A 23,156-nucleotide genomic window follows, 5' to 3' on the forward strand; every position below is an offset into this window, starting at 1 on the left:
CTTGGACATTCCGTGTTTTATTGAGCTGGGACTCGGGGTGGGTGAGGTCCGTGAGTTCAATAAATACTGCAGAACTGCCTGAAGCCCCACGGAGTTCGAGCAGGGAGGGAGTGCAGGAGCAGTAAATTGGTAAGAGGTTTAAAAATTCTAACAACTACCTGAGGAATGGAGCTCCCTGAAAAGAGATGGCAGGTGACCTTCAGCAATGGCATGTGGCCCTCACAGAATGGCACCTGACCTGTGGCCAAGGACAGCACTGGCTCCCCTGCCGGGAAACTGCCAAGCAATTCCATCAAATTAGTGAATTTAATGCAGAATAAAATGCAGGGCAGCAGCTCTGCCTCTCCTGGCCCCACTGGAGGACACTCAGGCAGTGCCAGGCTGTCTGGCCAGGTGAGGGAGAAGAGCCCAGGAAGCAGCACCCCTTCCACCCACCTGCTCCCTCCAAGGGCGCTCTGGAAAGGCAGAGGAGGGACAAGGAGAGGGAGCAGCAGTGGGACAGAGGCTCTGGCAGGGTGGGGACGCTGCAGGTGTGCCAGCAGCTGTCCCTGTGCCCTGGCAGACACTCAACACACCCACCCTGGGGGCTCCCAGCCAAGGAAAAGGGACCAGCCAGGTGTGCTGCCCCTCTGGCACACCTGGAGCAGTCTTTGGTGACTGCAAGGCACAGTCTGGAGCGCCCAGGACAGACCTGTGAGTGGCACCAGCACCTCCCTGTCCCCAGTCCCACCTGCAGGGCTCCACGGAAGGCCACACAGAGCACTGAAATGGCTGGGAAGCCCAGCTACTAAAGCTATGCTCACCCCATCCCTGTGCGTGGGGAAGCCACAGCACCCCTCCCAGCCCAGCCCAGCCCAGCCCCAGCACCCTCACGTTCCTCCAGATGCTCCTGTCCCAGCAGCTCCAGCCAGGGGCAGGGGCTGTGCCGGATCCCCGGGTGGGCCCCTAGGAGCCACACATGAGGCACTCCTCCCTGTTCTCCAGGGAGCACACCATGGCTGCCTTGTTCCTCTCCTTCTCCTCCTCCTCCCTGGACGCCTTCTCCCGCTCGCGCAGCTTCTCCTTGTTCAGGGTGAACTGGATGGGGTTGGCAGCTGGCTTCGTCCTCAGGTAGTACATGCCAGTCTTGAGGCCCTGGGGACAGGGGAGCTCAGGGCTGGGGACAGGACAGGGACCCCCAGCCCTGGGGATGCTCCAGTGCAGCACCCCCAGCTCTGGGGACACTCCAGAGAGGGACCCCCAGCTCTGGGGACACTCCAGAGAGGGACCCCCAGCTCTGGGGACACTCCAGAGAGGGACCCCCAGCTCTGGGGACACTCCAGAGAGGGACCCTCAGCCCTGGGGACACTCCAGAGAGGGACCCTCAGCCCTGGGGACACTCCAGAGAGGGACCCGCAGCTCTGGGGACACTCTAGAACAGGCACCCCCAGCTCTGGGGACACTCTAGAACAGGCACCCCCAGCTCTGGGGACACTCCAGAGAGGGACCCTCAGCCCTGGGGACACTCCAGTGCAGCACCCCCAGCTCTGGGGACACTCCTGAGAGGCACCCCCAGCTCTGGGGACACTCTAGAACAGGCACCCCCAGCTCTGGGGACACTCTAGAACAGGCACCCCCAGCTCTGGGGACACTCCAGAGAGGGACCCGCAGCTCTGGGGACACTCCAGTGCAGCACCCCCAGCTCTGGGGACACTCCAGTGCAGGCACCCCCAGCTCTGGGGACACTCCAGGGCAAAACAGGATTCTCGGAAGGAAACAGCCATTTGCCCTTCCCAAAATCACTGAGACCAACTTGCTGTGCCAGAACTTACCGGTCCCTGTGTGCCAAACTCACCAGGCCCCATTTGTTGGGAACAACCTCCCCCAGTCCCAGGTACAGCTTTTGTTTTTTGGGAACAGGCCCTCCAATCCCAAACACTGCCCCTATTTGTTGGGAACAAGCCTTAATCCCAGGTAATGACCCTGGTTTTGGGAAAAAGCCCCCAGCCCCAGCTGATGCCCTATTTTGGGGAATGAGCCCCAATAATCCCAGCTGATGCCCTGTTTTGGGGAAGGAGCCCCAAGAACCCCTGTTTTGGGCAAGGAGAAGCTGTACCTGTTTCCAGCCATAGAAGTGCATGCTGGTGAGCTTGCCGTAGTTGGGCTCAGCAATGTGGATGTTCAGGGACTGGCTCTGGTCGATGAAGGCCCCTCTGTCTGCAGCCATCTTCAGGATGGTTTTTTGGGAGATCTCCCACACGGTCTTGTAGAGCTGCTTCAGGTCATCGGGGATCTCAGGGATGTTCTGGAAGAACAGGAGGAGTTTGGCAGGGTGGGAAGCACTGACTGCCCAGATTTCCTCATTTATAACAGGGAATTCTTCAGTGACTGCTGGGCTCCAGCAATCCTGACTGGAACTGAGGCCTGTACAGCTGAGCTCTATCCCCGAGTCCAAACACAGAATCCCAGACTGGTTTGGGTCTGGAGGGACCTTAAAGTTCACCTCATCCCACCCCTGCCATGGCAGGGACACCTCCCACTGTCCCCAGTGCCCAGCCTGGCCTTGGGCACTGCCAGGGGTGCAGGGGCAGCCCCAGCTGCTCTGGGCACCCTGTGCCAGGGCCTGCCCACCCTGCCAGGGAACAATTCCTCATGGCCAAATTCCCAAAAAACACAGTCCCTCATCCTCTGGCACTGAGAGCCATTTCCTGTGTCCTGTCCCTTCATCCCTTGTAAACTGTCTCTCTCCATGTTTCCTGTTAGCTCCTTTAGGCCCTGCAAGGCCAGAATCAGATCACCGTGGAGCCTTCCCCAGCTGAACAATCCCAATTCCCTCAGCCCTTCCTTGCAGGAGAGGTGCTCCATCCCTCTGATAACTTGGTGGCCTCCTCTGAGCATCCTGGGTCTGTGAGCACCAAGCACACCTGCAAACCCCCTCAGCAGTTACACGTGGACATCAGGAAAGGTTCTTGCCCAGAGGGTGCTGGCACTGCCCAGGCTGCCCAGGGAATGGGCACGGCCCCGAGGCTGCCACAGCTCCAGGAGCCTTTGGCCGGCGCTGCCAGGGATGCCCAGGCTGGGCTTGGTGGGCTCTGGGCTGGCACTGGGGGGTCCCTGGGGGTCCCTGCAGCTCAGGACATTCCATGATACTCCCTGCTATGGAACCAGCCCTTTGTCTGTTCCTGCTGAGAGGGAATGCAGAGGGAGCAGGAGGTGCCTGCAGCAATGCTGCCCCTGTACCTGGATGGAGCCGTTGTGGGCGATGATCTGGTTCTTCATCTCCTCGTTCCACAGGCCCCTCTCCGTGAGATCCTTCAGCAGGTGTGGATTCACAACCTGGCAGGGGCAGAGGCCAAAGGTTTTTAAATGGCTGAACAAGATCCTGCACATTCCTGACAGACCCTCACCCCTGGGAGTGTTCCAGGCCAGGCTGGACAGGCTGGGGGTACCCTGGGGTGGTGGACGGTGTCCCTGCCAGGGCAGGACTGGAGCTACATGATCTCTAAGGTCCCTCCAAACCATTCTGGGATTCTGCTGGACATGGCAAATGAGAAGGGGGCTGCATGGAACTGCCCTGCATGAGGAACTCCAAAAGATGGGAAAAGGAGAGATCTCGCCCTCTCTGTTACAGAGGCACTGGCCACAACCTGAGCTCCTAAAGAAGAGTGTGAACATCCAGGACTGATGTCAGGAGGGGAGAGAACAGAACAGGGGCAGGCTGAGTACTGGGAAGAAAACACAGCCCCCTTTTCCTGCTGGGACTGGGGTCCCTGTCCCCCAGCCCCACAGGGAGGCAGGGCAATGACCCTCCTGTTCCACCTCCCACTCCTGTCAGGGGTGATCCTGCAGCCAGGAGGAATGGAGAGCACTGAGACACCCCAGAGGGGATGGACACACCTCCCAAACAGGGACAGCCTCCCTTTGTCTCCACAGGGGGCTTTGCTAACTCCAGCCTCCAGAACCCAACCTGTTTCACTCCCTTTCCTGCCCGACAGACCCCTCTGAGCCTGTGGAGCTCTTCCATGGCCCCTTCAGACCCTCGAGTGCTTCACAGCTCGTTCTCAGGACCATGGTCTCAGCTTCTCTTCCTATATCCCTCCCATGACATCCCCACCTCCCTCAGCAGTTATTCCTGCAGCCCACCCTGAGGCCCCACAAAGGCCTTTCCCAGACAAAAGCAGCACTTGTTCATCATTTCTCCCATTCCCTGGTGACCGTGGGACACGCAGAGCTGGATGCTTCAGCACCCAGTGCTCCAGGTCCCCTTGGGCACAAACAGCAGGCTGGACCGAGCCCCAGGTGTGTGAGGCTCCCCCTGCCTTCCCCAGCCATAAAACGCCGGGCAAGAGCAGAGCTGGGGCCCAGAGCTCACCTGGAACTCCCCCGAGAGCACCCTGCGTGTGTAGATGTTGCTGGTGTAGGGCTCGATGGACTCGTTGTTGCCCAGGATCTGGGCAGTGGAGGCCGTGGGCATGGGGGAAATGAGCAGGCTGTTCCTGACACCGTACCTGGGGACAACAGGACACGTCAGGGACCCGCAGCCAAGGGACAAGGGACAGGGAAGGGCCAGAACAGCAGGGAAATCAATCTGGGATAACCTGCCGAGCCTCACATGGCCCACAGGGAACAGGGAAGCACCGCTGAACTGGCACTGGGGGTCGAGTGCAAGTGGAATTGGGGGCTTTGCCGTTCTCATCCCTCACCAGAGGCTTCCCCAAATGATCCAGTCATGGGTGGGGTGCAGGGAACACAATCTGCCAGGCACTGCACCATCCCCAGCCCTGAGGCAGAGCTGAACCAGCAGCCCATGAAGAGGCTGAAACCTCTCCACACACAGGACAGGGGACAGATTTACCACGTTTAAAAATGAGAGCCAAACAGCCAGAATCAGTCCATGAGAGGCACTTCACATTTCAGGGATTCCTGTCCTCAGGATGTTCAAGGCTCAGCTTTTCCCTGGCAGCAGGGAAGAGCCCCAGGGCCAGCTCATGGCTCACTCCTCACTGTGTTTGTTCAATGGGAACACAAATCCTCCTGCTGGATGCATCCAAAATGGAATTAGAGCTCAGCTAAAGCAGAGCAGTGAGGGTGGGCTCCTCGGTTTTGGAAAGACAAAAAGGAAAGAAAGCCACCCAAAAAACAGCTCAAAGGAAAGATCTGCTGGGTGGGGGGAACACATGGGGCTGTTTGCACACTTGGGCCCTGCCTTCAGCTCTCAGTAGACAGAACACATCAAATCCATATCCAAAGCCAGGCTGGATGGGGCTGGGAGCAGCCTGGGACAGTGAAGGTGTCCATGCCCACGGCAGGGGGTGGCACTGGATGGGCTTTGAGGTCCTTCCCACCCAACCCAGTCTGGGTTTTATCTGACATCTGCTACGAACCGTGCAGGGTTACTCACTTGGCAATCTTCTCCTTCAGAGCCTTCCAGTCCCAGAGGTCAGAGGGGGTGACATTCCACATGTCATACTGAAGGATCTGAGAAACACAGTTTGGTCCAAGTTAGAGAGAGCACTCTTTTCTCCATGTTTCATAAAGCCCATTGGAAATGGACCTGTCATTCCTCTTAATTCTTCTCTCCCATTAGATCTCAGTGAAGCTCTGGTATGACCTAACAAACACTCCATCTTGTAACTGCTCCAGGGCAAAGCCAGCACAGGCTGAGTCTGCTTGTCTTTTCAAATCACAGAATCCCAGAATATCCTGAGCTGGAGGGACCCCCAGGGATCCCTCAGTGCCTGCCCAGAGCCCTCCAAGCCCAGCCTGGGCATCCCAAAGGCTCCTGGAGCTGTGGCAGCCTCGGGGCCGTGCCCATTCCCTGGGCAGCCTGGGCAGTGCCAGCACCCTCTGGGCAAGAGCCTTTCCCTGCTGTGCAGCCTGAGCTGGCCCGGCCCGGCCCCAGGCGCTCCCTGGCGCTGTCCCTGTCCCAGAGCAGAGCTCGGAGCTGTCCCTGCGCTGCCCCTCGGGAGGAGCTGCAGCCCCGGGGAGCTCTGAGCTCAGGCTGCTCCAGCCTGGGCTGCCCAGGGCACCTCGGGGCCCTGCTGACCCTGCCCCAGCCCCGTGTCCCTGCTCTGGGCCCTTTCCAACAGCTCCTGGTCTCTCACTGACACACCCAGAGCTGCCCCAGCACTGGGGGTGAGGCTGCTCCAGCCCAGAGCAGAGTGGGACAATCCATTCCCTCTGGGCAGTGATGGTGTCCCCAGGACAGGGATGTCCCTCCTGCTGCAGGGCACTGCTGACTCAGATCCTGCTGCCCATGGACCAGGTCCCTGCAGGTCTCTGCAGCAGCCCAGGCACAGGATCAGCTCCCAGCTCCCCATCCCTGGCACTCACCCCCTTGCTGACCGGCGAGCCCTGGTAGGTGTCGTAGGGGCCCTGCTCCCTGGCCAGCTCACAGCTGGCCTCCAGGGCCCCGTAGTAGATGGTCTCAAAGATGTGCTGGTTGAGGCGCTGAGCCTCGGCGCTCTCGAAGGGGAACCGCATCAGGATGAAGGCGTCAGCCAGGCCCTGCACGCCGATGCCAATGGGCCGGTGCCGCCGGTTGGAGCGCTCCGCCTGCGGGACAAACACGTCACCTCCAGCACAGGGCATGCCACCTCCGGCACAGGGCATGTCACCTCTAGCACAGGGCATGCCACCTCCAGCACGGTCACACCACCTCCAGCACGGTCGCACCACCTCCAGCACAGGGCATGTCACCTCCAGCACAGACACACCACCTCCAGCACGGTCACACCACCTCCAGCACAGGGCATGTCACCTCCAGCACAGGGCATGCCACCTCCAGCACGGTCACACCACCTCCAGCACAGGGCATGTCACCTCCAGCACAGACACACCACCTCCAGCACGGTCACACCACCTCCAGCACAGGGCATGCCACCTCCAGCACAGGGCATGTCACCTCCAGCACAGGGCATGCCACCTCCGGCACAGTCACACCACCTCCAGCACAGGGCATGCCACCTCCGGCACGGTCACACCACCTCCAGCACAGGGCATGCCACCTCCAGCACAGACACACACCACCTCCAGGACAGGGCATGTCACCTCCGGCACGGTCACACCACCTCCAGCACAGGGCATGCCACCTACAGCACAGGGCATGCCACCTCCGGCACGGTCACACCACCTCCAGCACAGGGCATGCCACCTCCAGCACGGTCACACCACCTCCAGGACAGGTCATGTCACCTTCGGCACGGTCACACCACCTCCAGCACAGGGCATGTCACCTACAGCACAGGGCATGCCACCTCCAGCATAGAGCATGTCACCTCCGGCATGGTCACACCACCTCCAGCACAGGGCATGTCACTTCCAGCACAGACACAGCACCTCCAGCACAGGACACACTTCACCTCCAGCACAGGACATGTCACCTCCAGCACAGGACATGTCACCTCCAGTATGGACACTTCACAGCACACACACGTCACCTCCAGCATGGACACACCACCACCTCCAGCACAGGACATGTCACCTCCAGCACACACAATGTCACCTCCAGCACAGGACATGTCACAGCACAGACAGTCACCTCCAGCACACACACGCCACCGCCTCCAGCAGAGCTGGGAAGGGCCCCAGGGAGCAAAGCCTCCTGCTGCAGCGTGCCATGAGCTCTGCATCAGCACTCCTTCCATCCTGCCACGGCTTGCTGAGCCCTGACTGAGTTTGTCACACCTTAGCACAGACTGGGATTGCTTAACCCAGGAAAGGGAGCCAGGTTTTCAAAGAGAACACTCAGCATTTTCTGATAAATGAAGACATTTAATAGGGCAGAATGACAGAATCACTGAGGTTGGAAAACCCCTTGGAGCCTACCAAGTCCAACTGTTCCCCAGCAGAGCCGAGGCCACCATTGACCATGTCCCCAAGTGCCACATCCACGTGGATATTAAATCCCCTCCAGAGACGAGGACTTCACCACTGCCCTGGGCATTCCGTGCCAGGGCTGGACAGCCCTTCCCATTAAGAAATCTTTCCTAACTCCCCTGGCACAGGTCAAGGCCATTTCCTCATGTCCTTTGCCTCACTTTCTGTGGGCAGAGTCTCACCCCCACCTGGCTGCCCTCTCCTGTCAGGGAGCTCTAAAACCAGCCAAAATCAGGTATACTTTCTCAGGATCTTTCCAGGATCCTTCTCTCTGTTCTGCTTCCCTCTTTGTCCCTAGTGCTGGTCTGTGCCTCATGGAAATGCCCACACATGCAAAAATTCCAATGGCAGAAGCAGAGTGGGAAGCTCTCCTGCAACTGCTCCACCACAGAACTGCTCTGGGCTGAAGCTCAGGCAGGCACTGACAGCTCCCACCTGGGAACAGGCGGTTCACGGAGCTCCCAACAGGTCTATGGAGTTCCTCTGTGACTCCTGGTGTCCCAGACTGCTCTGGGATTGCCCTGGGCAGGATTCAGCCCTACTCACCTCTGGCACAGGGTAGTAGTTGATGTCAATGATTTTGTTGAGGTTTCTGACTATGACCTTGGTGACCTCAGCCAGCTTCTTGAAGTCGTAGGTGTGCTCAGGGGTCACGTACATGTTCAGGGCGATGGAGGCCAGGTTACACACGGCCACCTGTGGGCAGAGACAGGGGATCACTGGGAATGGGCCCAGAACACACAGCTCTGCCCCAAACCCATGGGAACAACCTGCCAGGGAACCTGCCAGGCTGGGAAAGTGCACCCCTCGGTCCTCTGGCACGTCAGAACTTATGCAAAAGGTAACCACAGTTCAGGAAGGCTCAGTGGAAATTGGTATGATCAAAAACATCCTGCCCTGGTCAGTCCTACTGCCTGGAAACCATCCTTACACAGAATCCCAGAGGGACCTGGGTTGGAAGGAATTTTTAAGCCCGATTTGTTCCTTGTCACTTTCCCTTCGAAGGGTGTCTCGTGTCATCCCAAATCCTCCATGGCAGTGGGAAGGGAACCCACAGTCAATGGAAGGGCTGCGAGTACTCATCAGGTCAGGAGTTTCTCAGCTGCCTGCTCCCTTCCTAAGCAACATCAGACACATCCCAGAGGGCTGTCACAGGAGCACTCCCAGGCAGAGCTGCCCCAGGAGCTCTCCCAGCCTGCCCAGCAGCCCGAGCTCCCGCTCCGCACCCACCTCGTCCTTGCTGGTGTACTCCACGATCTCGGTGCACAGGTTGCTGCACTTGATGGTGCCCAGGTTCTGCTGGTTGCTCTTCCTGTTGCAGGAGTCCTTGTAGAGCATGTAGGGGGTGCCAGTCTCGGTCTGGGACTCGATGATGGCGTACCAGAGCTGCTGGGCCTTCACCACCCTGCGCACGCGGCCCTGCCGCTCGTAGCTGCGGCACACGGGCAGGGAGCCCCGTTAGCCCCCAGCCCCAAACACCGGGGAGAGGCTCTGAGCTCCTCGGGACCTCCTCCCTGGGAGCCCTCACAGCAGGGCAGCAGCACTGCCCTCGTTTATGGGAGCCAATCTTTCACCGCAGCAGCCACACCAAGCCACGGAGTGCCCTGAGCGGGGATCGCTCCAGGATGTCCCTCTAACGGGGCACTGTCCTCCCAACGGGCTGAAATGGTCATTCACACACAGCTCCACCCTGACGGGTCACCGTGTGAAGGACACAGCCCCATCCTCACGCTTTTATCCGTCTGACAGTGAGCCCAGTGGGCACCTCTGAGCCCTTGCCACAAACCTGTGCCACGGCCCCAGATCCCACAGGACACAGGCAGCTCTGGGAGAGGATGGCACCACTTACAGGTCTGCTCCCTCCTCTTACCTCTCATAGAGCTTCTCAAATTCCTCTCCCCAGACATCATCCAGGCCAGGACACTCATTTGGGCACATTAAGGACCAGTCCTGTACGGGGGAAAAATATTCAGAGGAAATCTTTAGGCACCCTGTTAATTATAGCTGTGGGTACCCCATCCCTGGAAGTGTCCAAGGCCTGGCTGGATAGGGTTTGGAGCAATCTGGCACAGTGGAAGATGTCCCTGCCCACAGCAGAGGGTGGCACTGGATGAGTTTTAAGGTCCCTCCCAAACCAAACCAGTCTGGGATTCTCTGAAATACAAGCAGGCATAAGAACAATTTACTGAGAAAATGCTGATGCCTCAAGGAAACCCCAGAGCCCAAAAATCCAAGAACAAGTCATGGGCTGTGAGATTAAGGCCTGAAGCAAAACATTGAGTTGCAGCTGCCCAGTTCCATTCTCCACCAGCACAGCCAAGTTCTCAAACAAGGTGCAGCAGCTCCTCCAGGAAGGTCCTGGAAGGAACAAGGAGCAAAGCAGCTCTGCAGCCCTTGCTGAGCTCCTTCAGGGCTGCTCACCTGCTCCTCCACTACCAGACCTTTTCTGTGCCAGCCAAGTTCTCACCTGGTTGGTTTCCACTCGCTTCATGAAGAGATCAGGGATCCAGAGAGCAAAGAACAGGTCCCTGGCTCGCTGCTCTTCTTTCCCTGTGTTCTTCTTCAAGTCCAGGAACTCAAAGATGTCCAAGTGCCACGGCTCCAAGTAGATGGCAAAAGCCCCAGGTCTCTGGAACACAATCTGGGTCAGAACAAACTGCCCTTGGAAAGAAACCTCCTGCCCTGCTCCCGAGTGCCCACAACACCCCAAACCAGCTGGGAACCGGGGGGCAGCACCAGACACGCCCTGTTATGATTTATAGAACACATTTATGATGTGTCACCCACAGCCACCCCATCAGCTCCCTGACGGTCATGGGACAGCCCCTGCAGTGTGGAAGCTCTCCCATTACCCCAGGCTCCCTGCTGGGCCTTGTTTAAGGTACCTTGTTTCCACCTTGATCCACGTAGCGGGCGGTGTTGTTGTACACCCTCAGCATGGGAACGAGCCCGTTGGAATTCCCGTTTGTCTGCAGAGGCACAGGAAAACCATCAGCCAAACTCCCTGCAGGGGCTGCCCTGCACCTCCTCTGGGTCCTTCCTCAGGCTGCAGAGCTCCTACACTGAGCACCACCAATTATTTCTAGTCCCTTCCCCACACGTTTTATAACAAATATGTATATATCAGCCACGTGTCCCAGAGTTAATAAAATGTCCCTCCTAATTTCTTTGCCCTACATTATGTCACCTAAAGGCTTGCAGGGTTTACACACACTGTGACAAGAAACCCCAAACGTCTGGGGCAGTCAGAGACACAGAAGGGCAAAGGGCTGGTGCACAAGTGTCTGGGCATATTCCTAGGCTGCTAACAGACAAACATGGAATTGTCTGACCAAACACTGGAATAAGATCCTCTTTCTGGAAAGGTTTCTATGAGGAAGCCAAAACACCAGGGAAAACCAACCTTCCTGCCTTAGGCCAAGGGACAACTGAGGGAGGCTCAGTGAAGTAAGAGAGAGGCAGCAGTGGTTTGGCATCTCCTGGGAGCAGCAGCAGTGTCCCTGTGCTGTCCCTGTCCCTGTGGTGACTCAGAGAGGGCCAGGCACTCACCCCAGCAATGTAGCTGCCTGTAGCACGGATGCAGCTCACGGCAAGGCCAATGCCCCCAGCAGACTTGGAGATGAGGGCACACTGCTTCAGGGTGTCGTAGATGCCTTCGATGCTGTCGTCCTTCATGCACAGCAGGAAGCAGCTGAAGGACACAAATGGTTTCAGCACACAGAGTTGGGAAGGAAAAGTCAGAAGTGTTTCAACAGGCTGCCAAAACCAGGGCAAACACGGGGCCTTTAGCACGCTCCACAAAGCAATCCCACAAGCGTGGAATAAAGGACAAAACAGAAAACACCGTGAGCAGTACTTGTACTGCTGATACCTCTGCTACCAAACATCTTTGATCAAGGAATCGTGGAATAGCCTGAGCTGGAAGGGACCCACAAGGATCAGAGTCCAATTTATGGTCCTGCACAATCCCACCCTGGGCACCCCTGGCAGCCTTGGGGCCATGCCCATTCCCTGGGGAGCCTGGGCAGTGCCCAGCACCCTCTGGGGAAGAACCTTTTCCCAATACATTGACACAAACCTTTATAAAAATATAATCATTTTCCTGATATATATGATATCAAAAGCCTATCAGCTATGCTTACTGCTTTTAGGAAACTAAATTTTTAGAAACTAATTTTTAGAAAATTACTAGGATTCATTTGGTAACCCACAGCAGACGGTGCGCATCAGGAACTTTCTAATATAATACAGTCATGCAAAGGTTTCCAGTTTCTCTGGAGTTGACAGAAACCTGGGTATTTTTCCCCAAAGACAGTTAAAACTCGACAGCAGCTCCTCAAAACATCACAAAACACACGCAGGAGCTTAGCTGCTCATTTCAGAGGCTGCGCTAGCATCTCTCTTGAGCAGATGTGACCCCGAGGGGCTCCCTGTGGCCGGGGGGCAGGCAGAGCAGAGCACAAAACATCACAAAACACACGCAGGAACTCAGCTGCTCATTTCAGAGGCTGTGCTAGCATCTCTCTTGAGCAGATGTGGTCCCCAGGGGCTCCCTGTGGCCGGGGGGCAGGCAGAGCAGAGCAGAGCAGAGCACCTGGACAGCTGGGGGCGGTTGGTGCCCGCGTTGAAGAGCGTGGGCGAGGCGTGGGTGAACCAGCGCTCCGACAGCAGGTTGTAGGTCTCGATGGCCGCCTCGATGTCGCCCTTGTGGATGCCCACGGCCACCCTCATCAGCATGTGCTGGGGACGCTCAGCAACTGCAGGGACAGAGCCAGGAATGCCAGGGCTGCCTTGGGAGAGACCTCACACCCACCCAGTGCCACCCCTGCCATGGCAGGGACACCTCCCACTGTCCCCAGTGTCCAGCCTGGCCTTGGGCACTGCCAGGGATGCAGGGGCAGCCCCAGCTGCTCTGGGCACCCTGTGCCAGGGCCTGCCCACCCTGCCAGGGAACAATTCCTCATGGCCAAGATCCCATTTAACCCTGCCTTCCTCCAGCTTAAAGCCATTCCCTGGGTGCTGCCCCTGCATCCCCTGGCAATTGTCTCTCTCCAGCTTTCCTGGGGCTCCTCCAGGCCCTGCAAGGCCACCCTGAGCTCAGCCCAAAGCTTCTCCTGTGCAGGTGAACAATGCCAGCTGTGCCAGCCTTTCCTGCCAGTAGAGCTGCTCCAGCCCTCTGCCCATCCTGGAGCCTCCTCTGGGCTCTCTGCAGCAGCTCCAGCTCCTCCCTGCGCTGGGGCAGCTCTGCAGGTGGGAAATCACCTGTGGGGGCTCAGGGACACAATCCCAATCCCTTTCCTGCTGCCCACACTGGAGTGTGCCCAGGGCACAGGGATTTTGGGATGCCAAGGCAGGTGGCTGGGGCATGCCCAGCCCCTCAGCCACCAAGCAAACCAGAAGGCGAGGGAGGAACAAGACTCCATGTGACAGTCACAGGGTCACAGCAGCAGGCTCCAAACGCTGCAGTGGGACACCTGAGCCAGAGTTTTCATGGAATCACAGAGTCATTGGCCTCGGAAGGAACTTGAGTTCTCCAGCCCAGCTCCTGCTCAGACAGCACCAGATCTGTTTATTCAGGACTGCATCCCATCAGGCTTTGGAAAACTCAAGGAACAATCTGCTCCAATGCTCAGCTGCTCTCATGGAGGAGGGAAAACCCCCACCTGTACTGACAGTTAAATTCAATCAAATATGCACTCCAGAATCCAATTATGTTTCAGCTTTATGATATTATAATTAATCTCTGGCCCATCTGGTGTCCCAGGATATCCAAGCCAAGGGCCTGCATCACTGGCAGCACAGTACCTAAACTTAGCTTTAATTTAATTTAAATTAACTCAAATTTTTAAGAAGTGCTCAGCACTAGGAACAGCCCTTACCTTTGGAGTTGATTTTCAGCAAGTAGGAGCGTTCCAGAGTCTTTAAAAGAGAGGATGGATTTTAGCAAACAGGCAGATTTGAATTTTTTTAAAAACCCTGTCAACTCCAAACTCAACCATCTCCACACCCCTCATCCCACGCTTGACCAGCCCTGCACTCTGCTGCTCCTCTCTTTATCAGCTTAATGAGGTGATTAATGACTGAAAAGGCACAATTCCATGGGAAGATTCCAACGCTGCTTTGGATTACAGAGTGTGGAGCACAGCAGGAGCTCCCTGCTCAGAACCCCAAACCTGAGGCAGAGCCAAAGCACAGCAGCACAGCTGAGCTGGGTGTGGGGCAGCAGAGCAGCCCCTGGGGTGCTGTGGGGAGATGTTCCAGCAGCACAGGGAGGATCAATGTGTGGGCTGACACCCTGAGAGAACTGCTCCACTGAACAATGGGAACAGCAAAAATCCCTTCTCTGGCTAATTGAGGATTAGAGTATTTCCTTTAGGAATGGCATCCAACAACACTGACCGGGATCTGCTGTGAGAGCCAGCCCAACAGTTAAAATATTCCAGCAGCAAGGAAACTCCATGACTCATGCCACTGGACATCTTCACAGCCCCACTGGTGTGCCACCCCCTCCTGTGCCCCCCTTTGCCCAGTCCAATGATTCCACAATGATCCCACCCTTCCCAGCAGGGCCAGGAGCAACGTGCTCTTTACCTTAAAGCCAAAGTAGTTGTAGGAGAAGTCTCTGTCGTAGATGATGGCGGAGTTCAGGCGCTGGCAGGAAATAACAAAATTGATTTTTACGAGGTGTAACAATGTTATTTGTGCCTGTTGGCATTCCTGGCCCCTGTGTGAGGGGCACCAGAGCACAGGAATGAAGCAGGAACAGCACTTCCCCCAAAACAACAAAAGCACAGCTTCAACAACTTTTCTCACTCAGGTTTTGGCCGAATTTACTGAAATCTAATCGGACAACAAGAAACAAAACACAGAACCAAAGGACAAAAGGAACTTCCCAGTCAGAACACAGACCTGGAATGACCTGGAAACTGAACCCAAATCTTTTCTCTCCCTCCTTTGCTGCCTCACTTTGCTGCAGCGCAAGGTACTTCTTCTCAAATTAATTACTTGTGCTGATCATGGCAGTGGGAACATCCAAGAAAACAAATTTTACTATAAAAACATCCACAGAGGAAGAAAACTCCTATATCCCCTCTTACACTCTCCACTCATGCCCTGCACCGGTTTCTGTGTTGGCTTCTTACCCTAAAACAAACATGGCTTGCTTAAAAAACAAGAAAAGCAAGTGATTAAAGTTTTCAAAATTCAGTGCAGTGGTTCAGAAGTGAAAAGAACCCCAGTACTTACATCTTTGTTGGCCAGAACTATGTCCAGAGTCTCTTTGGAGATCATAGGGGAGTGCTTCCCATTGTGGGGGTTGATGTAGGTGTAGAGATCCTCCATCACATCTGCAGGGAAAGGGATGTGAGCAGGGCGTGTCCAGGCCTGTCCCTGCAGTACCTGGCACTGGGATTCAGGGGCAGGAAAGCCCTTGGGAATAACCCCTCCAGCCCTTCCAACACACAGCTGCTCTTCTGCTGCTCAGCAATGCCAACCCGAACAATCCCCTTCTCCTACTACGTATTCTGTCAAAACCCCACTGTGAAAAGTAACAAATAGGGAGGAAGGTGGCTAGAACCTGATCTCAATCCATCACATTCTTCACCAGGCCATTTCTACGACTGCTTTTCACAAACCAGGCAGTTCTGTTTGCCTCGGGAAACTGGTGGGTTTCATCCCCACGGCATTTTCAGCCAGCCTGGGTGCTCAGGAGCTCCCACTGGAGAGATTTCCCAATTTCTGTGCCCCAAGCCAGCCTCTCTGTGTGCCCCCCAGCAGCTGGAGGCATTCACCCACCACTGAAGACTTTCTTGGTCTCCTTGTGCAGGTTGGAGACGGCGATGCGGGCGGCCAGGATGGCGTAGTCGGGGTGCTTGGTGGTCAGCGTGGCCGCGGTCTCTGCGGCCAGAGTGTCCAGCTCCACCGTGGTGACCCCGCTGTAGAGCCCCTGGATCACCTTCATGGTGATCTGAGCCTGCAGGAGGGACAGCCGAGCTCAGGGAGCAAACTGGGACAGAGGGACCGGCACCGCGAGCTGGGCAGGAGAGCAAACTGGGACAGACTGGGAACGGAACAAAACTGGGAACGGAGCAAACTGGGACAGAATGGGAATGGGGCAAAACTGGGACAGACTGGGAATGGAGCAAACTGGGACAGACTGGGAATGGAGCAAACTGGAACAGACTGGGAATGGAGCAAACTGGAACAGACTGGGAATGGAGCAAACTGGAACAGACTGGGAATGGAGCAAACTGGGACAGACTGGGAATGGAGCAAACTGGGACAGACTGGGAATGGAGCAAACTGGGACAGACTGGGAATGGGGAATACTGGGACAGACTGGGAGTGGGGAATACTGGGACAGACTGGGAATGGAGCAACCTGGGACAGACTGGGAACGGAACAAACTGGGACAGACTGGGAGTGGGGAATACTGGGACAGACTGGGAATGGAGCAAACTGGGACAGACGGGGAATGGGGCAAACTGGGATAGGGACTGGGAATGGGGAATACTGGGACAGACTGGGAATGGGGCAAACTGGGATAGGGAGTGGGAATGGAGCAAACTGGGACAGAGGGATCAGCACCGCGAGCTGGGCAGGAGAGCAAACTGGGACAGACTGGGAGTGGGGAATACTGGGACAGACTGGGAATGGGGAATACTGGGACAGACTGGGAATGGGGAATACTGGGACAGACTGGGAATGGGGAATACTGGGACAGACTGGGAATGGAGCAAACTGGGACAGACTGGGAGTGGGGAATACTGGGACAGACTGGGAATGGGGAATACTGGGACAGACTGGGAATGGAGCAAACTGGGACAGACTGGGAGTGGGGAATACTGGGACAGACTGGGAATGGAGCAAACTGGGATAGGGAGTGGGAATGGAGCAAACTGGGATAGGGACTGGGAATGGGGAATACTGGGACAGAGACTGGGAATGGAGCAAACTGGGACAGACTGGGAACGGAGCAAACTGGGACAGACTGGGAATGGAGCAAACTGGGGACAGAATGGGAACAGGGAATACTGGGACAGACTGGGAATGGGGCAAACTGGGACAGAGACCGGGAACGGAGCAAACTGGGACAGACTGGGAATGGAGCAAGCTGGGACAGACTGGGAATGGAGCAAACTGGGACAGAGGGATCGGCACCGCGAGCTGGGCGGGGAGAGCAAACTGGGACAGACTGGGAACGGAACAAAACTGGGACAGAGACTGGGAATGGAGCAAACTGGGACAGACTGGCAATGGAGCAAACTGGGACAGACTGGGAATGGGGCAAACTGGGACAGAGACTGGGAATGGAGCAAACTGGGACAGACTGGGAATGGAGCAAACTGGGACAGAGACTGGGAATGGAGCAAACTGGGACAGACTGGGAATGGAGCAAACTGGGACAGACTGGGAACGGAACAAAACTGGGAACGGAGCAAACTGGGACAGACTGGGAATGGAGCAAACTGGGACAGACTGGGAACGGAGCAAACTGGGACAGAGACTGGGAATGGAGCAAACTGGGACAGGGACTGGGAATGGAGCAAACTGGGACAGAGACTGGGAATGGGGCAAACTGGGACAGACTGGGAATGGAGCAAACTGGGACAGGGACTGGGAATGGAGCAAACTGGGACAGACTGGGAATGGAGCAAACTGGGACAGGGACTGGGAATGGAGCAAACTGGGACAGACTGGGAATGGAGCAAACTGGGACAGAGACTGGGAACGGAGCAAACTGGGACAGGGACTGGGAATGGAGCAAACTGGGTCTGGAACCTCATAAAAATCTCACAGACCCAGTGGATCCAATGGGGAGTTATCCTGGGCACAGGCTTTGGAAGGAGAAGCCTCCATGAGTGGGATCAATGCCCACCCCAAATCAGCTCAGAAAACCAAGCAGGGATGTGGCAATGGCAGGGAATTCTGTCCTTTCTGTCCTGCTGCTTGACCAGGAGGGGATCCAGAGCTACTTCCATGTGGCATTGCTCCAGCTTTGCAGGCTGACCCTGGCAGCAACTTACCAAATCCAAAATATGGGAACTGGAACAAAACAACTCGTTTTTTTAACTACCAGGGGCTCAATGGCTTCTCCAAGGTGGGAAAGGGATCTATGGCAGGGAAAGGGGATTTTCCCCTCCACAGTCTCTGCAGCTGGGAAGCAAAACACCTCAGAGCACAAAAATTCCAACAAACCCATTCTGGATGTGCCTGCCAAGAGTTCAGGGAATCACAGAACATCCTGAGCGGGAGAGGACCCCCAGGAACCCCCAAACCCAACCCGGGACACCTCAGGAATTCCTGCCCAAGAGAGGAGGGGTCAGGCAGGGGATGGCACTCACGGGATCCACAAAGTCGGCATTGAGGCCGTAGCAGAGCTTCTGGATGCGCGAGGTGATCTTGTCAAACATGACCCGCTCCTGGCGCCCGTCTGCGACACACACACACACACGGGGCAGCCCAGTGAGAGCCAGTTCAGAACAGAGCAGCCCCAATGCAGCCCCAGTAAGAACCAGTTCAGCACAGAGCACCCCAGTGCAGCCCCAGTAAAAAACAGCCAGCACAGAGCACCCCAGTGCTGCCCCAGTAAGAACCAGTTCAGCACAGAGCACCCCAGTGCAGCCCCAGTAACAACCAGCCAGCACAGAGCACTCCAGTGCTGCCCCAGTAAGAACCAGTTCAGCACAGAGCACCCCAGGGCTGCCCCTCCAGTGAGAACCAGTCCAGCACAGAACGCCCCTGCCCAGCCCCTCCCGTGGGGGAATTGGGTGTGGGAATCACCAGGGAGTAGGGTGGGGTGCTTGGCTGGGTGCAATGAAAGGGGAGGCTCCCCCTCCACCCCAAGAATCCCCACCTAAAACTGCACCAACCCAATTCCCAGGGCGGGGACCCAGCTGAGGGTCACCCCCCAGCTCAGCCTGGGGACCCCTGGGACCAAAAGACGGGGAGACCAACCCAAAGCTCCTGCCATTGCACCCAACCCAAAGGAGAGGTCTCACCCCTCACGCTGGGTGTCAGGGGGGAGCTCCCTCACTCTGGGCTCCCCCAAAGCCGAGGGGAGCCCATCTCCTCCCAGCGGGGGCCATCAGAGCTGAGGGGATCCATCCTCCCATGGAGGACAGGGGGGGCACCCTCTCTGCTCTCTGTGGTGCCATGAGGGGGACCCACAAAGCCAAAGGGGTCCCACCATGTGCCATCCCCCCCAAAGCTGAGGGGGACCCATCCCTCACATGCCATGAGGGACCATTCCAAAATGGGGGATCCCCATCTGCTTACCTTGGGTGCCACGCAAGGGCCCCCCAAAGCAGAGGGAACCCCAGAATGGGGCAGGAATTCCCCTTCAGGTGCTCCGAGGGACCTCTAAAACCGAGGGGTCCTGTGCCCATACCCTGGGTGCCCTGGGCAGGACAGAGCCCCCCGTCCCCGACACTCGATACCCCCAGGGCAGCGGGGCTCCCCCTCATGGGCCCCCCGGCACCCCCGGGGCGGGGCAGGCGCTCACCCCGCTTCACGACGTGCATGGTGGCGGCGGGTTCCCCTCAGTCCCTCTCGATGTCCCCCTCAGCCCCTCTCGGTGCCTCCGCGCCCGCCGCTTCCCGCGCCCGCCGCGCGCGCCCCGCCCCACTGAGGCGGCCGCCGCCATCTTGCCTGCGGGCGCGGTTCCCTGCCTGGCCCCTTCTCGCACCGCCCGGCTCTCGGCGCCGCCCGTGGCCGCGGGCAGACACCGATCCCGGCCCTCATCCCGACAGTGTCCCCGCTTTCCCCCCGGGAATCGCCGCTGCGTCGGGGAACAACGCGCATCCTGCCCGCTTCAAAGATGGCGGCCCCAGCGCTCCCCCCCCTTCGCCGGGGAGGAGCCGGAGGACAGCACGGGACTGAGGGCGCCAAAGACAGAGCCCGCCGAGGGACAAAAACCTCGAACCGAAACGCCAACACAGTAATTATGTTAAATTTAATTATCCTGAATCAAGGCCCAGGCGTGAAATGTGTGAATAAACTTTGAGTCCCACTGCCCAGGGAGCTAGTGGGGTCCCTGCCCCTGGGGGTGTCCAAGGAACAACTGCACAGGAGCAATCTGAGGCTCTGCTGTGGAACGGGCCCAGGGCACAGGAGATGCAGGGAAAGAGATCAAATTACAGAACGTTCTGTCCCAAAAGCTGCAAAGCTGCACCTGCAGAGGCTCCAGCCCTGGGACACCAGCAGCAGGAGCAGCTGGAGCTGCTGGAGAGAGCCCAGAGGGGCTGGAACCAGGCTGGGAGAGCTGGGGGTGCTCACCTGGAGAGGAGAAGCTGCAGGGAGAGCTCAGAGCCCCTGGCAGGGCCTGCAGGGGCTCCAGCAGAGCTGCAGAGGGACTGGGGACAAGGCCTGCAGGGACAGCACCCAGGGAATGGCTGCCAGTGCCAGAGGGCAGGGCTGGGTGGGATCTTGGCCATGAGGAATTGTTCCCTGGCAGGGTGGGCAGGCCCTGGCACAGGGTGCCCAGAGCAGCTGGGGCTGCCCCTGCATCCCTGGCAGTGCCCAAGGCCAGGCTGGACACTGGGGACAGTGGGAGGTGTCCCTGCCATGGCAGGGGTGGCACTGGGTGGGATTTAGAGTCCCTTCCAACGCAAACCATTCCATGGGTCTGCAGGTCCTGTGAGGGCTCAGGGCAGCAGTACTGAAGCCCTGCTGAGGTGCCTGTGCAGAACCCAAACCCAAACAGCACCAGTTCCCCCCAGTCCCACTCTGAGTGTCCCTGTGGCACTGGGACAGGGAACTGGCTGGCAGGGAACACCTCCTGGCTGTGGTTGCAGCCTGTGGGCTGACCCTTCTCCACGCTGGGGGGAACAGAGGGCACACCCAAATGTGGCAGCACACCAGAAATGCTGGGGTTTGCTCCATGACAGGACAATGAACCATCAACCCCTGGGCTGAGGCCGATCCTGAGGGGCTCAGAGAGACATCCCAGGGCTCAAAGAGGCTGGAAGTTCCATTTTTTATTGCTTGTGGATGGGGCTCTGTCCCTTCCAAGGTGAGGGCATTGGTTCAGATTGCAAGTTCAGATTCCAAGCCAGAACCACTGGGGGTTCCTCAGCCCCCAGGGTGGGTGGGAAGTGCCCAGTGCACCAGGTGAGCCTGGTCCTGCTCAGAGAGTGCCCCCCTCAGAGATGGGACACAGAATGTTCGGAACTGACCAGGAAATGGCAATGAAGCTGGGCTGGTGCCTTTGTTTTACCAGAAAAGGGCCTGCAGAAGGAAAATAATCCCAATTTGCATTTTGGGCTGGCTGGAGCCCAAGCTGCACTCACAGATGTTTGTCCCCAAGTTCTCCTCTGAGTTTTGCTCCCCTGCTCTGAGAGCAGGAGGGGTGGAGCAGCAGGTTCATTTCTGAGGTGGCTGCAGAGGAAAGGAGAGCCTGGGTGCTGCCCCAGGACAGCTCCCACGGGAGGGCCCCGGGCAGGAACCGGAGCCACCTCTGAGCCCTGCCACGCCTCACCTGCTGCCAGCCCTGCCAGGAGCCCTGGGCCCTGCTCCCACAGCGAAACGGAGACCTTATCCCTGCCCAAACTCCCTGTCAGGAGGGCTGGGGACAGAGCCAGTGCCAGCACCACGGGCAGGGCAGGGACACGCTGGTGCCACTGCCCCAGAGGTGTGCTGGGCCCTGCCCGGGTGTGCTGAGACCTTCCTGGGTGTCCTGAACCCTGTCTGGGTGTGCTGGGCCCTGCCCGGGTGTGCTGAGACCTTCCTGGGTGTGCTGGGCCCTGCCGGGGTGTGCTGAGCCCTTCCTGAGTGTCCTGAACCCTGTCTGGGTGTGCTGAGCCCTGTCTGGGTGTGCTGATCCCCTGGATGCCCGCGTGGAGGCAGCAGGCCCTAATGAGTGTTAATGAGTGCTCATGAGCACCAGGCTAAAGAGGATGCCAGTGTCCAGGGGGATGGATGCCCTTGTGCCATCCCATGGGATAAGGGATGCCCCTGTGCCTTCATCCTGTGGCATTTCTGCGGCTGCTGTCCCTGTGCCACCGCCATCCCCCAGCCCGGCTGATGCCACCCACAGATGCCAGTGTGTGTTTCTGTTTGTCCTGGGCACGTCCTGCCCCTCAGAGGTGACTCTGGGGCACCCCGGGAGCAGGACCCAGCTCTGGCCCCTCAGTTTGGGAAGGACACTGGGACACTGAGCACACCCAGAGGGGACAACGAGGCTGGAGAGGGAACACAAACCCTGTGAGGAAGCCCTGAGGGAGCTGGGGGTGCTCACCTGCAGAAAAGGAGACTCAGGGCTGCCCCCATCACTCTCACAGCTCCTGAAAGGTGCCTGTGCTCACCTGGGGCTGGGCTCTGTCTGCAGCAGCACTGACACACCCAGAGCACACAGCCTCGAGCTGCACCAGGGGAAATACAGGGTGGAGAGCAGGGAAAAGGTTTTTGCAGCCAGGGTGAGAAAGTTCTGGAATGGCTGCCCGGGGAGGGGGTGGAGTCCCCGTGCCTGGGTGTGTTTAACAAAGCCTGGATGTGGCACCGGGGGCCAGGGCTCAGTTGGGGCTGGGCTGGACTCGATGGTCTTGGAGGTCTCTCCCAGCCTGGTCATTCCAGGATTCTGTGACCCGCTGCCCACGGAGCTGTCCCATCTCCTGAAGCAGATTGGGGGTGGCTGTCCCTGTCCCAGCTGTCAGCAGTGTCCCCATGGCAGTGACAGTGCCAGGATGTCCCCGGGGTGGATCCACTGTGCCTGTGGATCCAATTCCCACGGCAGAGGACAATGGCAGGGCCCTGGTGCAGGGGGCAGCCAGGTGTCCCTCTGTCCCCACTGACCTGGCCAGGAGCACATCCCCAGCAGGCACAGAGTCCCAACCCCACTGTGCTGGAAGCCTGGCAAGGGCTGCAAGAAAAAAGCAGCAGCCATGGGCTCGTAAAATAGACTACATGCTTTATTGGATTGAAAAGTTTTATGAAATGACAAAAAACAAAAAACAAAAACCACCTTAAATCAAGAGTTGGCAGATGTGTCAACAGTTGCCGTTTGGTGGATCCCCAACCCCTTCTCCAGAAGCATCCACAGGTCTCTGCCACCACAAGCAGCTCTGGCCCCGACCCCCCTGGCCCCGCTCCCAGGGGCCCTGCCCGTGAATGCAGGGTGCCCACAAATTGGGGTGCCCATAAATCAGGGTGCCCAAAAACTGAGGTGCCCACAGATCAGGGAGCCAACAAATCAGGGTGCCCACAGATTGGGGTACCCATACATCAGGGTGCCCACAGATCAGAGTACCCATAAATCGGGGTGCCCACAGATTGCGGTGCCCACGGATCAGGGTGCCCATGGA

At 57.7% G+C, this 23,156-nt stretch overlaps 1 protein-coding gene across 1 annotated transcript; it reads right to left on the reverse strand.

Moving 5' to 3' along the window:
* Position 1: 1 nt before the first annotated feature.
* RRM1 (ribonucleotide reductase catalytic subunit M1) lies at positions 2-19,448 on the reverse strand. Its single transcript, XM_058045194.1, has 19 exons — positions 19,361-19,448; positions 18,201-18,289; positions 15,652-15,829; positions 15,103-15,203; positions 14,449-14,508; positions 13,737-13,776; positions 12,452-12,614; positions 11,407-11,548; positions 10,743-10,826; positions 10,325-10,486; positions 9,728-9,807; positions 9,088-9,289; positions 8,404-8,553; positions 6,313-6,534; positions 5,381-5,457; positions 4,352-4,487; positions 3,220-3,315; positions 2,096-2,284; positions 2-1,134 (listed from the first exon to the last, which is right to left on the reverse strand). Exons 1-19 carry the CDS (start codon positions 19,377-19,379, stop codon positions 946-948), a joined length of 2,379 nt encoding a protein of 792 aa, XP_057901177.1. The 5' UTR covers positions 19,380-19,448; the 3' UTR covers positions 2-945.
* Positions 19,449-23,156: the final 3,708 nt, after the last annotated feature.

The sequence above is a fragment of the Melospiza georgiana genome, chromosome 2, assembly GCF_028018845.1.
Source record: "Melospiza georgiana isolate bMelGeo1 chromosome 2, bMelGeo1.pri, whole genome shotgun sequence".
Classification (NCBI taxonomy): Eukaryota; Metazoa; Chordata; class Aves; order Passeriformes; family Passerellidae; genus Melospiza; species Melospiza georgiana.

What these genes read in the sequence shown, in the direction of transcription:
- RRM1 (XM_058045194.1), bottom strand. An exon ending in GCTGAAAATCAACTCCAAAG is followed by an intron (nt 12,615 to 13,736) that starts GTAAGGGCTGTT and finishes CTGTCCCTGCAG; the next exon opens with TTGCTGAGCGTCCCCAGCAC. An exon ending in AGCGAGTGGAAACCAACCAG is followed by an intron (nt 9,808 to 10,324) that starts GTGAGAACTTGG and finishes TCCCCCGTACAG; the next exon opens with GACTGGTCCTTAATGTGCCC.